This window comes from Myripristis murdjan, chromosome 23 (assembly GCF_902150065.1).
Source record: "Myripristis murdjan chromosome 23, fMyrMur1.1, whole genome shotgun sequence".
In the NCBI taxonomy this organism is placed as follows: domain Eukaryota; kingdom Metazoa; phylum Chordata; class Actinopteri; order Holocentriformes; family Holocentridae; genus Myripristis; species Myripristis murdjan.
Window position 1 is genome coordinate 8,440,063 of NC_044002.1, and position 15,096 is coordinate 8,455,158.

At 44.3% G+C, this 15,096-nt stretch overlaps 1 protein-coding gene across 7 annotated transcripts in view; it reads left to right on the forward strand.

The window, feature by feature from the left end:
* The first annotated feature begins 1,925 nt into the window (after window positions 1–1,925).
* Window positions 1,926–15,096, forward strand: part of kmt2e (lysine (K)-specific methyltransferase 2E) — a 31,317-nt gene continuing 18,146 nt past the window's right edge. For all 7 annotated transcript variants that reach the window (XM_030045840.1, XM_030045843.1, XM_030045845.1 and 4 more), the window contains exons 1-2: window positions 1,926–2,245; window positions 12,536–12,720. In XM_030045840.1, coding sequence (XP_029901700.1) covers window positions 12,650–12,720 — 71 coding nt within the window. In that variant the 5' untranslated portion in view covers window positions 1,926–2,245; window positions 12,536–12,649. The remainder of the gene's footprint in view (window positions 2,246–12,535; window positions 12,721–15,096) is intronic.

The window sequence follows — 15,096 nt, forward strand, 5'->3', positions numbered from 1 at the left end:
TACTGTATCCAAAATTGGGAAATTATGTTCCAGCAGCAAGGTGTCCAGACAAGGCACAGGAAACAAAAGCAGACTACACTTAATATACCTCTCAACACTAGGAGAAATATATCTTTAGAAAAATTAAACCCATGTGGTAAAATAAAGTAGATCAATACAAAGAATATAAGAAAAAAGAAAAACCTTTGCGTACTTTGTAAGAATGATAAAAAATAAAATACAAAAATATATCCATAGACCTTTCACCTTTGAACCTTTGCATAGGCTATATGTATAATGAAAAATATATCTACAAAAGATCTATAGAATGAATATGTACATATAAAACAGATGTAGGCTATACTCATAATGTATAATTTTTGGTATAATTTCCATGTGGGCCGGTACTGACTGACAGAGATGGTCAGACTTGGTTCAGCCTTGTGGAAAACATTATATATATCATATATGATGTCAAAGGGATTTCTACATACATATTTCTAGAGAGATGTGGCGGATGGGTGAACACAAAACTGTCAGAAAAATAATCAGAATATTTTTTTCCCCATGTAAAATGTGTCCGAGATCATGTCAGTGATATTGTGTAAATATGTTTTGGGGGAAAAAAAGATGGGTAAAATGTGACCACCTATGGGGAGGACACGATCACTCTACACAACATATTTTTCAGACTAACACCGATTTATGTTTTTCCATAAAAGACCCTATCCCCATATAACTTTTATCACTATGATGTATGTTATTTCGTTAAGATTGATAAGCCTGAAATGTGGGTGCATTTATTTATAGTGGGCTTATCCCCACATATACTTATATCAGCGGTTTGAAACTTTAGACTCCGACTGAAAATTGGAGCATTTACAATTCATCTCCAGCAGTGTAGTTCAATAATGATGTGCACAATATTCCCCGTGTTTTGTGGCCAGCGATCGTTGACCATGTTTAATCTCGCAGCCTGCTGGTCAGTGTTTCATAGGCTATCCTTTCCGAGCGTCAGTTCAATAAAGAAAAACACTGCTCTTGTGTAAGGGGGTTACATAACCGCTTTAGTTGCCTCCTACCGCGTTGGGTAGAGGATTTAGGTGCTCATTTTCAGCCATGGTAGTGGGTACCGGGTGAATTAAAGGGATATTTAATCTAAAACACCCAACATTTCATTTTTCTGTTTTACTTCTGCCCCATGCGCCCCGTGATAGGCCAAATATGGTGATGAAGTGAGGATAAACAGCGACAGTCGTGGCTGGCCTCCATCCTTGGTCTTCATGTGACATTTTAAAGAAGACAGTGGAGGGTCAGGAGTCGTTTGGGTGTGTTGTCCCTTTAATGTCTATTTATAACTCTGGACTAAAATGAGTGATTCAGTCAAATGCATGCCAATATATTACAGTCCATACACATGGAAACCTACATAACTCACGCTTCATTCTATCGGTAGGAAATTAAAGATGAGTAATGGAGGCGCCATTAATAGGCAAAGACTGCACCATTTCCCCCTGAGAGGAAAGAGGAAAGGTAGAGGGGAAAAAGTATTAAAACGTCTCAGAAAACATTTTAGATAACAAGAGCATTAGCCTACCTAAAAAAAGAGCCATATTCTGTGTCTTGTTATTAAGGCAAATGGCAAATAAAAATGAAAATGGCCTTCTGGAATAATTCAGTAACACATAATTTTTTTACAGTCCAAACACTACAGCGGTCTATGCCTGACACATCTAAATACAGCACTTCAGCCCAAGTCAGATCGGCACCGACAGAATTAGCGTTTACTGGAGGAAAGACTCTTCGTGAGCGCGCATTTGGAGCGGTCACGGCGCCCCTGTAAAGCCGGGCCTGTAACCCCGCAGGATGTGAGGGCGGAGCTCAGGTTAGTGGTTGGGAGGGGGGCTTGTGGAGGAGGCGGGGTCTCAGCAGTCCTGCTAGGGCCGCCATTTTTGCAAAGGGAAAAGAGACTGGTGAGAGGGGATCTAATTTCTAACAGTCGGCGTAGGTAGGGCACAGTTTTAACGGTTCCGAACTGACTCCAAATCTAAACAGGGTCCCTATTTGCCTCCGGAGGCAAGGAATCTTGACAGGAAAGAGCTCCTCAGAGGACAACTACACGTTCAAACATTTTAAAGCTTTGATAGTGATCCGCAGTGTGTGGACAGAAGTATTGTTTTGGTTGTGGAGGCTGTGTGGAAAGCGACGGGGGTCTTACCCGGATCCCCTTATTCGTTATTCAAGTTTTCTAGAGTGGACATAAACGGTGAGTACACTGCATAGGATGATAGTTATAGATTGAATATAATAAATACGCTGAAAGGCTTATTGTTGGCTTACTTAGCATAGCTGCTTGGTTATTTGGCTAGGCACATCATGCTGATGCTGGCTAGTTGTAGTACCAGCTGAGTTTAGCCTACTTGCTAATGTTAGCTGATTAAGTTAGCGCCGTTAGTCCATGGTCTGTAGATAGCTCAATTCATTTCCGCCCAGATATAACTATTTTTGTTTTTACTTCAACTAACAAGTCGCCTTGTGAGTTCAAGTTGGCTAGCGTAACGCAAAGAGAAGCAGTGCCTGCTAGCTAGCGCATGCTACTAGCACAGATTAGCTTGACACAGACTGAATAGGGCTCTGACTTTCTGCTGATAGTAACGTTATGGCAATACACGAGACGTCACACGCTAACAGTTAGGGGATAAATAATCTTTTGAGGCTGTGATCTTGAACATTTGGTGTTATAGCAAGAATAGCGTCAGCACCTATTCCGTTATCAGTCGACGGAAACGCTGCATCTATCGTTAGGTTAATTTATCTGCCTTACAGTTAACGTGTAACATAAATACTGTTGTTTTCCAGCCTTTAAGCTCCCTCATAAACAGTCTGCAGCATAGTGAGCTTGTTAATACAAATCCAACATTAATTAACGCCTAGCTTGTATGATAACTACGTGAAAAAGAGTGTCCCTTTACGTGCATATTATCCAGCTAGTTTGACACAGTGACACCGCAGGCCATATTGCGCACGGTTTCATAGCTACGTTTGTTTGGTTTTTAGTGAGGATAACTTGTTTATTATCTAACCTTACGCACTTTACATTCAATTCCTACCAGGTTTGAACCAATCATAATAAGTTTACCTTTTATATTGTGTGTTACCCGTTGCAACTATAGCGGTCAACAAACGTCCCGGTTGTTTGGTTAGTTTACGTTTCTAGAAATCCATGTTTATGGCACGATGTCACCCAGTGTGAAAGCACCATATTTTAGTCAGACAGTAGAATCTGTCTTGGTGACCACCTTCCTGTTCACCTCGAACAGAGATCATTATTTCCGTTCAGAGATGGTTTATACAGTGGCACCGTTCAAACCAAAGGACAAGGAGCCGTTGTACGCATCTAAACACGAAATACAGCGGTACTCGATCTGTTATCGTAGTCAAGTTCAAAGCAAGACCTGCTGTTGAAATAAATACCCACAGTTAACACTAAAGCTAATAGACTAAAGAGCTTTGCCAAATCGCAGTTGCGTTAAAATAAGTGCATCCTGCCATATCTAATGTTAGCTGACAAAAGATGACGATGCCCTCTTATTTTATATCAGTTTAAAACCGCACTTCGTTATCACTTAATTTAGATTCAGTGTGTAAGTGATTCAAATGCTGCAAGCGTGGGGGAGGGGATGTTCAATTTCGGGTATAGCTGAAACTATCCCATACAATTTGTAACTCGAATGAAATTGTTAGCAGTGCTAGTCAACTACACTGTCGCAGTTCGCTATTTTACTGACCTGACACATATTAATTGTGAGAGCGAGTTCGGTTTGCTCCAAACTGAGCTCACTACATCGGTGCTGCTCGCTCCCGTCTGTGAGGAGCCAAGTAATCCACTTCATTGGTGTCGGCTCTAGCTTAGTTGGCTAACTTTACCACGCATTAACGTATGTTGTTAGCATGCGCTGGCTACCGTTAGCTTCGTCTTTTTTTACTGTTGGACACTGTGCATTTAATGTGATTTCAACTGTCGCCGTGTTTGACGTTGCTGGTTTCGCGATTTAACGTTGCTTTCTCACGACCCGTCACAAATTTAGATTTTACTGCAGGTTAAATCGTGTTTAGCTTGTTGTCTGGCTAATCTGAATGAATGGTGTTTTATCTAGCATGCGCTACATCTCGAGAGGCCATTGCTGGCCATAATTGTTAGCCTATTAGCTTACTGGCTTGCTTTCGACGACTTCACAAAAAACTAATGGTAACAACACAGAAACTGTACCGACAGGGTGATACTTAAGGTAGAATTTGTGAAAGAGACGACTGATAGCATTCTTGGGGATTTTCTTCTCATGGCGAGGCTCCCCTGGCTACACGATTGTCTCGCTGTCCTTAGAAAAGCGCTATGAAAATGGCGACTGGACTAGGGTGTTGTGGTAACATAATAGCAACGTTATACCCTCCACACCCCTATCGGTTGAACTGACTGCAGCGCCGACATACTCACCGGAAAGCAACTACACAACACATGATTTTTATTTTAGTTGAAGTCAGGCATAACAATAACACCACTACCGCAAAACAGCGGACCATTTCTCGCTCGCAACAAACTGTGCCGTGTGACTTATTTAACAGTAAGAGTCCCTGACCCTATTGTGCCCTTAATCAAAATGAATAACAGTAACCCTCCGGCATTGCGTCACATCATATACTGTTGCCTGCATTCTGTGTTGTAGTGGTGGTTGATGGGGGTATATGGTTTACTATCAGTGAAAATTAAATATAGTGTTGTTGTTTGTAAGGCGATAGCACATAAATACCCTGGTGATTTTTTTTTTTTTTAAAACCTGATTGGCATTCGTCAGGGTGTATATGAGTTGCATGAAGAAATAAACATACAGCTCTTTGTTCCTGTGAAATAATTTATTGCAACCCCTTTCTTTTACTTCAAGCCACTTATCTGAAATAATTTTAACCATTCACACATCCACAAAGTTAACACAGTAGTCTCTAACCCACATCCATTATTTGCATTTACTCTAATCGTTTTTCTTGCACCCCCACTGGTGTGATAGAATTGCACTGAATGTTTTATCAAAACATTGGAGGGATGTGAACAGGCCGGTTATAACAGAAAATAATTAGTGGATGTTTAATTTAAATATCACCTGAGCTGGTAGTGTGATGCTTGTGCAGAATGGGAGTAAAACAAGGTCACAAACAGGGGTGTCTTGGATATTTTCTTTGCGTTCCTAAGGACTATGCTAACTTAATCCCTGTAAAGAATAACACCACACTATGTTTCCATGTAAAGTTATCTTCAGTGGCACCATTTTTTAATTTTATTTGGTTCAAGAGGTGATTTCACATGGAATTCAGAAATTCAGAAACTACTATTGATTGTGTGGTGTTGCAGGTTGCTTACCTGAATCCTGTAATGAATTTTGGGGGGTTGAGTCCAATGAGGTGAGTTTGAAACAACAGCTGTGACTCTGTTACTCTCCACTGACATTGATAAAGACCCCCTACTGTCCATGTGCCCTTCCCCCTTGAGGTTCTTACAAGCAAAGGCTTGTCCAGGGAGCGCTTCTCAGATGTTGAGTGCAGATGTGAATGGTCACATTTAAGTTGTTCTAGGCCAGGGATTGCAGTTGACCTTTTCCACGTATGGCATGCCCACCTCTGCTCTATTGCATATCCTAATTGGGAATGAAGTATTTGAGGAGAACGTACTCTATGTAACCCTTATATTCCTGATTCTTTTGGGACACAGTTTGTCAGTGCTGTCATAAAATGCCATCTAATATAGACAGCATAAAAACGAAAAGGTCCCAGCCCAGTGTTGTCAAGCCCCTGGGCTCTCACATGCCCTGTGGTGGTGCAACATAGCACTGTCCTTTCCTCCTGGTCGGCTTGTGGGACAAGATGAAGACAGGTCCGTGGTGCAGACTTTGGCATTCTCCTCTGCACAAATGCCTGTTCATGACTGTTGCCAGGAATGCTTTTTTCCTTCTTCCTTTCCTTCATTACAATGTTAATGTTAGCTGAATGGAGAAGAGGATGGATTGAAACATGGTTTTGGGTGTGTGTTTTTAGTTATGTTTTGTTAGACTTAGGAACAAACTATCAGAGGCAAATATGTGATTTTCATATGAATGAAGCTCAACAGCTGCTCTGTAAGGAAGTTGTATCATCACCCACACAGCTGACTGACACTCTTATACTGATGGATCTACCACACACAGGTGCTTGTTTGGCTGAAGCATCTGTCAGCAGCAGGAGCATACCGTAAAATCCTTCCTGCTGCATGACATAGGCCTTCAGAACTTCTCTTGGTGAGGGATTGGCAAGCAGGGGCAACCAATCCTAAGTGGCTATATGATTAATTTGTGATATTTTCGCACAAGGTCAGAGATACTTGAATGCTCTTGATAGCCTTAGCTTTTCTCACAAAGCAGCTTAGAATCATGATAAAGTTGTTCCATTGTTAGAGTAAGAGTCAACCAGAAACTTGTAATAAGTTGCCTGTTTCTTGTTGATATGGCTCAGGTAGCAACAGCAGAATGGCATGGGTTTCCATCTTGTGTGGAGGGGTTATGAATACTAGATGAGTTTTGGCCCTACTGTGCCTAATCAGAGGCTGCTACATAATACACAAAATCCCCAGCCTCCTAGCTCTTCTTCTTAAAGGAACAGAGACCTCTTTCCCTGACACTGATAAACTATTCTAGCTTTCCTTCATGCATATTGGGTATGATATTTGTATTTTGTTGTATATCTTCTGGTTCGTCCTAATACCATTTTCACATTAATATGCAATTACAGGCATTTCAGTACATCTGAGGCTATAGCTATCTCTGTCTGCAGGATCACACAGCGCACAGCTGGAAATACCTAACTGGTTGTATATGTGCCTGGTTACGTCCAGTAGGAATGTGTGTGCCTTCTTGCTGTGTTGACAGTTGAAGGGAGGAGAGCTGCCTCTTCTTCCCTCTCATAGGGACAGAGCAGTGTGTGGCAGGTGGCCGGGAGACATAACAGTCTCAGATGACACACCTTTCCTTTAACCCTAACCCCAAGACAGACACACAGATCAACTAAGGCGCCTCAAGCTAAGTACAGAACTATTTCAGTGTGTTCAATTGAGAAAGATCCACAGTAAAGATGTCAAGCAAGTGCAGAGGATGCCTTTTTCTGTATGGGCTCATTGATAGGGCAGGTGAAGGCCACAGTTTTCATTCATTTTCTCTGTGCTGTTCTCCTCCTCGACTTGGAAGAGTGCCTCTTGTTTTTTGTTTTCATCTCTGTCCCAAGATGACACACTCAGCCCTGAAACAGTAGCATCTGTGTAGATACTCACCTAGTGAAGTGTCACCCAATGGGGCTAAGCTATGTGGTCATGGCCTGATCTCTAGCGTCATCACTTGTGTGGTGCCCAGACCCTGAGAGACCCACAGACAAAGCTGCCTGGCTCCAAGGCCCAGCACAGTCATGTGACATCCCAGCTGGGAGGAGGAGAAGCCAGGGCTCAGGTGACCTGTTTTTGTGCTGCTAGCTGGGCCGTAACAGATCCCTCTTTAAACTAGCAAGCAACCTCCCCCACAGGTGGCTTTAGGGCTGAGGCTGCTGAAGCTGCAGCCCTGCTACTTCTTGCTAACTTGCTTCCTGTTGCTGTACCTTTGCTGCAAATATGTTACACTAGCACCCATTGGTAGATGCACAAGGCAGGATGGGAGTTGGAGCAGGATAGCAGGCCAATTGGGGGGATAAGGCGTTGATGGGGGTGATGTAATGTCATTGCGAGCCAGGCATGAAATTGATCATGGAACACTACCATAGCGGGACCTGAGTGCCTTTTACTGTTTTTGCCCTGCATATGATGACTAAATTCTGCCCCTTTTCTCTGGACACGTGTACATTTAGCTCACATTTTAGTTAGCTGCACAATGCAGTCTCCAAATGCTGTAATTAGCAGCCAGCTGCATATGCGCCTGCCTGTCACTCTCCAATGATCAGGGCAGCTCTCCAGATTCAGGACATCATATAGATCAGTCCTCACAAGGCTCAGTCACACAGAGACAGAAAAGCACCTTAACGTGTGCCAGTGGGTTTGATGTTTTCATTCATCCCTGTCTAGTTAATAGATGATTAGTGGTGCTCCCCCCTTACCACTCGTAGCCTGGCTGTGATACTCAGTGGTCCAGGATGGAAAGGAGACACAGAGATGGTGCCCCAGGGGCTCTGTTGAACAGATATTACTCAGACTACAGGAGGGATCCCCCAGTCTGCTGTCAGGCCCTATTCTTTTTGACTTTAACTCATTCACACCCTGAACTGAACCAACTTGAGCACAGAGGATATAGTTTTGTCCCCTGTATGGTTTGTTGTATTATATCTTTCTTGCAGCAGTTTTATTGTGGTTGCAGTATTATATTATTGAAGGTTTGAAAACAATCAAGTTGACTATCTTTAAAAGTACCTAACACAGTCATGTGTGGCATATCACAAACTCCTTTTTTTGCTGTTTTGAGTGATGGCTCCATGCCCCCTGTGTAATGGACATGTAGTGAAGCCCTCAGGGCATTCTGCACTTTGCCTCTCTGTTTCTCTGTCAGCTGGCTGTGCTGCTGGCCCTCAGCCATTATTGTTTACTGGTTGCTAGTTAGGGTGTTCTGCAGAGCAGGGACACCACAACACCGCTGTCTCCTAATTGTCTACCTTTAAGTGCACATTCACACTAGCCTTTGCATTCTGTTGAACTATTGGCTTTCACTACCAACATCACAGTCCCTCTTGTGAGTCTGCTCTCAGTGGCCACTGGTGTTACTTGCACAAGTACAGCACACAAATCCATATCCCCTGCTGTATTGATGTATGACTTCACCTTCAGTGCTGGAGTGCAGAGGGAGGGCTGGCAGGCATGGGCACAGTGATTTATGAAGGACAGGGCAGATGCGATGTGTCCCACTGTGGGTACTGTGAAAAAGAGGGCCAGGCCTACATTCCATCTGGGTCACGCTTCCTATGTACATGACTGTCTTGGTGTGAGTTTATTTGTGTATTCTAAGGCTGAGTCACTGCAGCCAGCTATGAAGATGGTGCGAAGTCACGTCAGCTTGGCAGGGGGATTCAGTTGGAATCTCTTACTCTCTTGCTCCTCCTCCTTATCAAGAAAACATAATCGGTCGAGACTTGGCTGCGAACCTGAGAATGAAAGCACAGTTACACATACAGCAGTGGTAATAAACTGAGGAGAGAGGGAAGTTGATATGCGTAGTTGTATAGTGTGTGGGTATGGGTTTTCCCTCACTGACTTCAGTGCGGTTCTGTCTTAAAAGGAGAGTTATTCCCCACACAATGACGTGACTGTGTCCCCTCACTGAGGAGGGAGGAGAAAGGAGAGACTGGATTACGCTATGTGCTCCACTCTGCCACCCAGAGTCCACCCAAGTCCAGGCTGTGTAGCGTCACTGTCAGACAGACCCCATGTACACCTCCCCCACCCTGCTGCCTCTGAATTGGATGGGCGGTGGATGATTTCTAAAGCTCCCTCCAGCTCAAGAAAGTCTGTTCAGCAAGAGGACATGAAAGGTGGAGAATTGAAGAGGAAGAACACGAGAGCTACAGCATAGCTAAACCTATTCCATCTTGTCGCTTGTTGTGCTATTGTCAGTCTCCCTCACTCTTAGTCCTGCTTCTACTGACCCTCCCCAGTGCATATTTCCCATTTTCCCCACCCCTCGCTCCTCTCTTCTGTTGCCATAACGGCAGTGGATGTGGCCAAAGGTGGCTTTAAATGGTCTCTCTCAGCCTCCTTGTAATTAGGAGCTGTGTCTGCGGCACTCCCCTTCCCCTTGGTTCTGCTTTACTCTCTCAGGTTTATTTAGGAAGTGCACAGAGGAGGGAGAGAAATCCGGCTGGGCGGGGTGACTGGGCGCAGGAAGGGGAGGGGGGTGTTTTTTTTTCTCTCCTCCTTTTCTTCCTTTCCTTTTTTTGGCTGCGTTTCTGTAATGTGACAGACAGCTCTGCTAAAGGAAGTGGGAGGAGCCAGTAGAGGCAGTCACAGCGCAGCTCAGATTTAGTCAGGAATGCTGCTGTACTGTACTTGTTTTTCTTTTTTCCACCCCCCCTTTTGTCAGTCTTGACTGTGTCTGGCCGCAGCGCAGTGCCTGTGTATGTTTGCACACTGCTGCTCTGAGAGCCTCCTTGTAGAGGAATGTTTGTAAGGACGGGGTGGGGGTTATCTGTCTGTTTAATGGTGGGGTTATGTATGTGTGAATGTGATCTTGTGTGTGCATTCCTTAGCAGTGACAGCAGGGTTCCCTAGATGAAGTGGAGACAGACCCATTGGATGTGGGAACAGACGCCCTGCTTCAGAGGGAGGCCATTTACCAGCACTTAAACATACTGGGCCTTTCAGATAATACAAAAGGGAGGATCTGTCAGTTCAGTAGTTTTTGGCCAACCGCCCCATCCTTTTTAAGGAAAGTGTTATGGTTACAGTCAGCTTCCATTGTGAAAACACCCATTTGTGATATAGCTGTTTAACTAAAACAGTTAATTCCCAGCTGAGGAATCAGACTTGGATGAAGGAAAAAACAAACAAACACATACTGCTGAAAATATACATTAGTTAACCTTAGTAACTTAAGATGACACATGGCGACACAGGGGTCTTCGTCCTGCTATTTATTACAACTGGAGCTGACAGCTGTTGTGTCTGTGGCTCTGGCTAGTCCTGCCATTTCACTTCATGGCACAGGGCTTTAAGTTCACAAGGGCTTGCTTTTGGTTTAGGTTTAGTTGACTAAAGAAAAGAAGCATGATACATAACATCATTGTCGTAACATCAGTTTGTGGCTCAGTTGGAGATAATATAGTAGCCTGTAAATCAGTATATGAAGTTATTATTGTAGCTCTTTATAAAGTTTTTTTTTTTTTTTTTTTGTATTTCTGCTTTTTGTTTTTTAATTAGACATGCACAATGGAGAGAGACTGAAAAGACAGGGCAGAGAGGGGAGATGATATGTAGCAAAGTGCCTGGACCAGATTCAAACCCAGGCTGCTGTAGCTAAGTTAGCCTCAGTAGTATGTGGTACATGCTCTACATGGTGAGCAACCAGGGCACCCCCAGGTAGCTGTTTTACCATTTAAGAAATAATAAAATAAAATGTTGTTGTAGTGTGTTTCTTTCTGTGAGCTATGAGTTCCCCAGATAGAGGCAGTGCATTCAGGGTTGACAGCTTGCCTTTTGATGAAAGATGGCTTTCCTAGAGGGAGACCACTGTGTATGCATGAATGTGTACATGCATATGTACAAATGTGCATTTACAGAGTTTGTATGTGTGTGAGTGGTTCAGAGGACATGCTCAGGCCAGAGAGGGTTCATATGTGAGCATGCACGAATAGATCTTTGTGTGATGATTGTGTGCTATTGCTTACTTAGGGTGTAAATTATGTCACCACATTGTGCATGATGTATCCCTGCTGTGTAGCCCCTCTCCCATCCATATCCTGAACTGTGATCTGAGCCTTTGTTTGGCCCTAATGTGCATGGGCAGGCGGAGGTGTGACCTCCAGCCTATTTTGTCTCGGCATCTGTCCCTCCCACTAATCCCGCTTATCAAGAGAGCTCTCTGTATCAGGGGCAGCCACACTGACACATATGCTCCTGTCTGCATGCACATCAGATATAATATTGGCTTAATATTCCCATCATTATGTCATGTATGTCCTGGTTTTTATCAGAATGTTTTGCTGTTGGGAGTGTAGCTTGGTGCTCACAACCACCTCCTAGGGAGCGACGGACACTACATTTATTGCCTGACACCTAATGTAGTTAATTATTGATGACTTCCTCTTTGAGTGCATTTTGTCCATCTGCATTGGTAGAGATGGCAACATTAACAAACAACAGGGGTTCGGGTTGGATATAGTGTGTGCTTTTAATTTGGAAGAAGAGTGCATATGTGAGTCTTCAGAATAGAGCAATCTTCAGTAAAAACGAGGGAAAAATGGCTTCTGTGTGTTGTTGCATTTTTCTCCCTCCTTTCATGGCGGCTTGCTGCTCTGTGTTCTCTTGCTCCCCTGTGTGGACACTTCCTTGCACTGCTGCTTCCTGCATTCCTGGCAGACACTGTGTAGAGGTCGCATTTGCACAGTTAACAGCAGCAGTTCAGGCTTCACCTTACAATATCTCCCCCTCTCCCTTTCATTAATCAATACCTCAGCTAGCTAAGGTAGACTAGCTTTGTCAGAGGGGAAATTCCTGTCAGACATTTATCGGTGTGCTGCATCGCTTGATACACTGCCCTGAAAGTCTGAATCATGCAGTAGCGTGTACTGGAAATACCCTGTTTTCATTCTTACTTGTATTGTAATTTTGCGTTGATAGGTTTTGTAGTGTGGCAAGAGCTTTATTCTTGGTATGAAAGATGATGACACATTGTGGAAGTGAACATCTATTTATGCTACCACTCATATTGCCACACATTGCTAACTGATTCACTTTGCCCCCCGTCCCTTCTATTTTCTCCTTTTTTTTTCTTGTCTCTCTCTGTATTTTCAGGCCTTGTGGATGCACTTAGATGTCTGCAATGAGTGCTGTGGCTGGCATGCCTCAGTGTTTTGGACTCCCATGCTCTGGACTCAGTAGAACAAGAACTGATCAGCAGAGAACGTCATGAGCATAGTCATCCCAGTAGGGGTGGACACAGCAGACACCTCATACCTGGACATGGCTGCAGGCTCAGAGTGAGTAACATTGACACATACACTCTCAAGTCCCATTAAACCTTGATTCAACCCCCCCCACCCCACCACCACCACCACCCCCAGTTATTCTTATGGTTGCGCTCTCACCACGTGCCCCTCGCTTCATTTGTCTTCTGTTTCACATCTTAAGTTCATTCTCACTTTTTTCTGTTTTCTTGCTCATCTCTCCCTGTGTAACCTCCTTTCACCTTTAATCTGCCTCCGCTCTCAGTTCTCGCCCCTATAGTTTTATTCACAACCACTCATCAAACCTACAATCTTAATCACTGTTATATTATTTTAAACATGCCTTCTTCTTCCAACATCTCGTCATCTTTTGTTATTGCTTCATTTCTTGGTGTGTGTGCCATATTGATGTCTTCTACAACAAATATTTGGTAACTGATATTGGGTAAGGAATTTGCGGTTAATCCAAAGCGTTAGGACTGACCCCATAACACTGGTGTGTGGTCTAATGTAGAGTTGAGCTTTGCCATTGATGATATACACACACACACACACACTCTCTCTCTGTCTCTCACTCTCTCTCACCCATTTCTCATCTTACCACATGAATCTGGCCAGAATGTAAGCTTATATGTTGCCTTTGTGTTCAGAGTGTTGATCATAAGCACAGTAAAACAGTACAGCACAGTAGCACTTGCCTTGATCCCTCTCTGATGATAAGGCACGTGTAGCTATTCGCACATGTGTACACTGCATTCAGTTAGCAAAGCAGAGTGGTGCATGGAGCCATGGCAACAAGTCTCCTCCCGTACCCCTCCTCACACTGTTTTCTATGGTCTTGTCAAGGACATTGCCGTGGCTTTTTCTGGTCAAATAAATCAAGTGAGAGGTTCTCCTATGACTAAAGAATAACACAAATACGTCATTGGCATTTGAAGGTGCTTCTGTCTCTTTAAAAGGGGGAAGAGTCCTCCCCTCTGCCTTCATCAGAGCTGTTGCCGCGACAGCTTGTGTTGCCATGGTATCTGCCCCTTGCACCCACCCCTCCCCTCCGCACTGCGCAGGGCCTGTTCCCATGGTCACCGGCCTGAGTGACAGGTGGTCCTCTCACAGTAAAGGCGTCTTAAATGGTCCCGTTGCGTCCCCCCTCCCCTTGGCACTGTGTGCAGTAGGGCTGCCTCTCTGTCCCAGGCTACCAGGGGTATCTCTCTCTTGCTCTCTCTCTCCCTCCGTCTCTCTCTGGCCCTCTTTCTCCCTCTCTCTCTCCATCTCTCTTTCTCTCTCTCACTCATGTATCCGCGAGCCTACTGCATATTTATTTAAAAGCAGACAAGCCTAAAAAGGGCGGCCCCTTGCTTCTGTGCAGGGTCTATCCAGAGCCTAGCTCGACACACATAATGTTGTTGGGAGTATTGTTGGTGTGCCAGCAGAGACTGGAACAGCAAGGCTGGCTACTCACCAGAGGAACCGCGTCACGTCCTTTCCACATCTCCCTGAAGCCTGCAGCAGCCTGACCAGCTGTTGGCTAATGCAGTGCAGTGTGTGTGTGTGTCCACAGTGACACACAGAGCACAGCGTGCGCGCACACGCTGACAGAGCACGGAGTGTTGCCATGGCAGCGAGTGGGAGTTCTTTTGGAGAGAAGGCGTTGCCTCTGGTTGCTCAGGGCTGCTCTTTTTCTTTCCTTCTGTTGATCTCTCCATTCTCCACACTTGTCCACTCTGCCGCTTTATCCCCTCAGCAGGTGTGTGCACGCAAGCCTTTTAAATGACGCCCGTTCCTTAGTAAGGGCTCTGTTGAGCTGCATGAGCCATGATTAGCACATATCTATCTAGCTGTCGCGTTAATTGAAACTTTCATTCCATAACTGTCTCTTTTCTTCCCACCCTCTCTCCTATCCAGTTCTCTTGCTCTCTTATCTTTCATTCTCATGATGCAGGCTGCTTTGCTGTTTTTGTTGGTGTCTGATGACTGCCTTTAGCATCTGCAGCCCTCCCACTGTGTAATATGTTCTAAGTACTCTGACTCTGTACTCTGTCTCTTCTTTCCACTTCCCTGGAGTGGAGACATGAATGATACACTCCTTGTAGCACCACACACATAAATTCAGACACGCTCACTTCCCACCCACTGAACAGGCTCATACACTTATCTGCCCTCTCTGTCTTGGTCTCTGTTTCTGTCTCCATCTCTGTGTCTCTCTGTGTCTCACTGATAGGACTAAACTACATACTACAAAGCCCCATCTAGAGTTACTGTTTTACACTGAAAGAAATGTCCTTTGAACATTTAGCCACTGAATGATGTATGCCTCCACCAGATTTCAAATCCCTTTATTATGAAGTGTAGATGTTAGCCTGGTTAATCATTTTTGTCAGAAAGTTACAGACAGTACAGCATGTGCTTAAG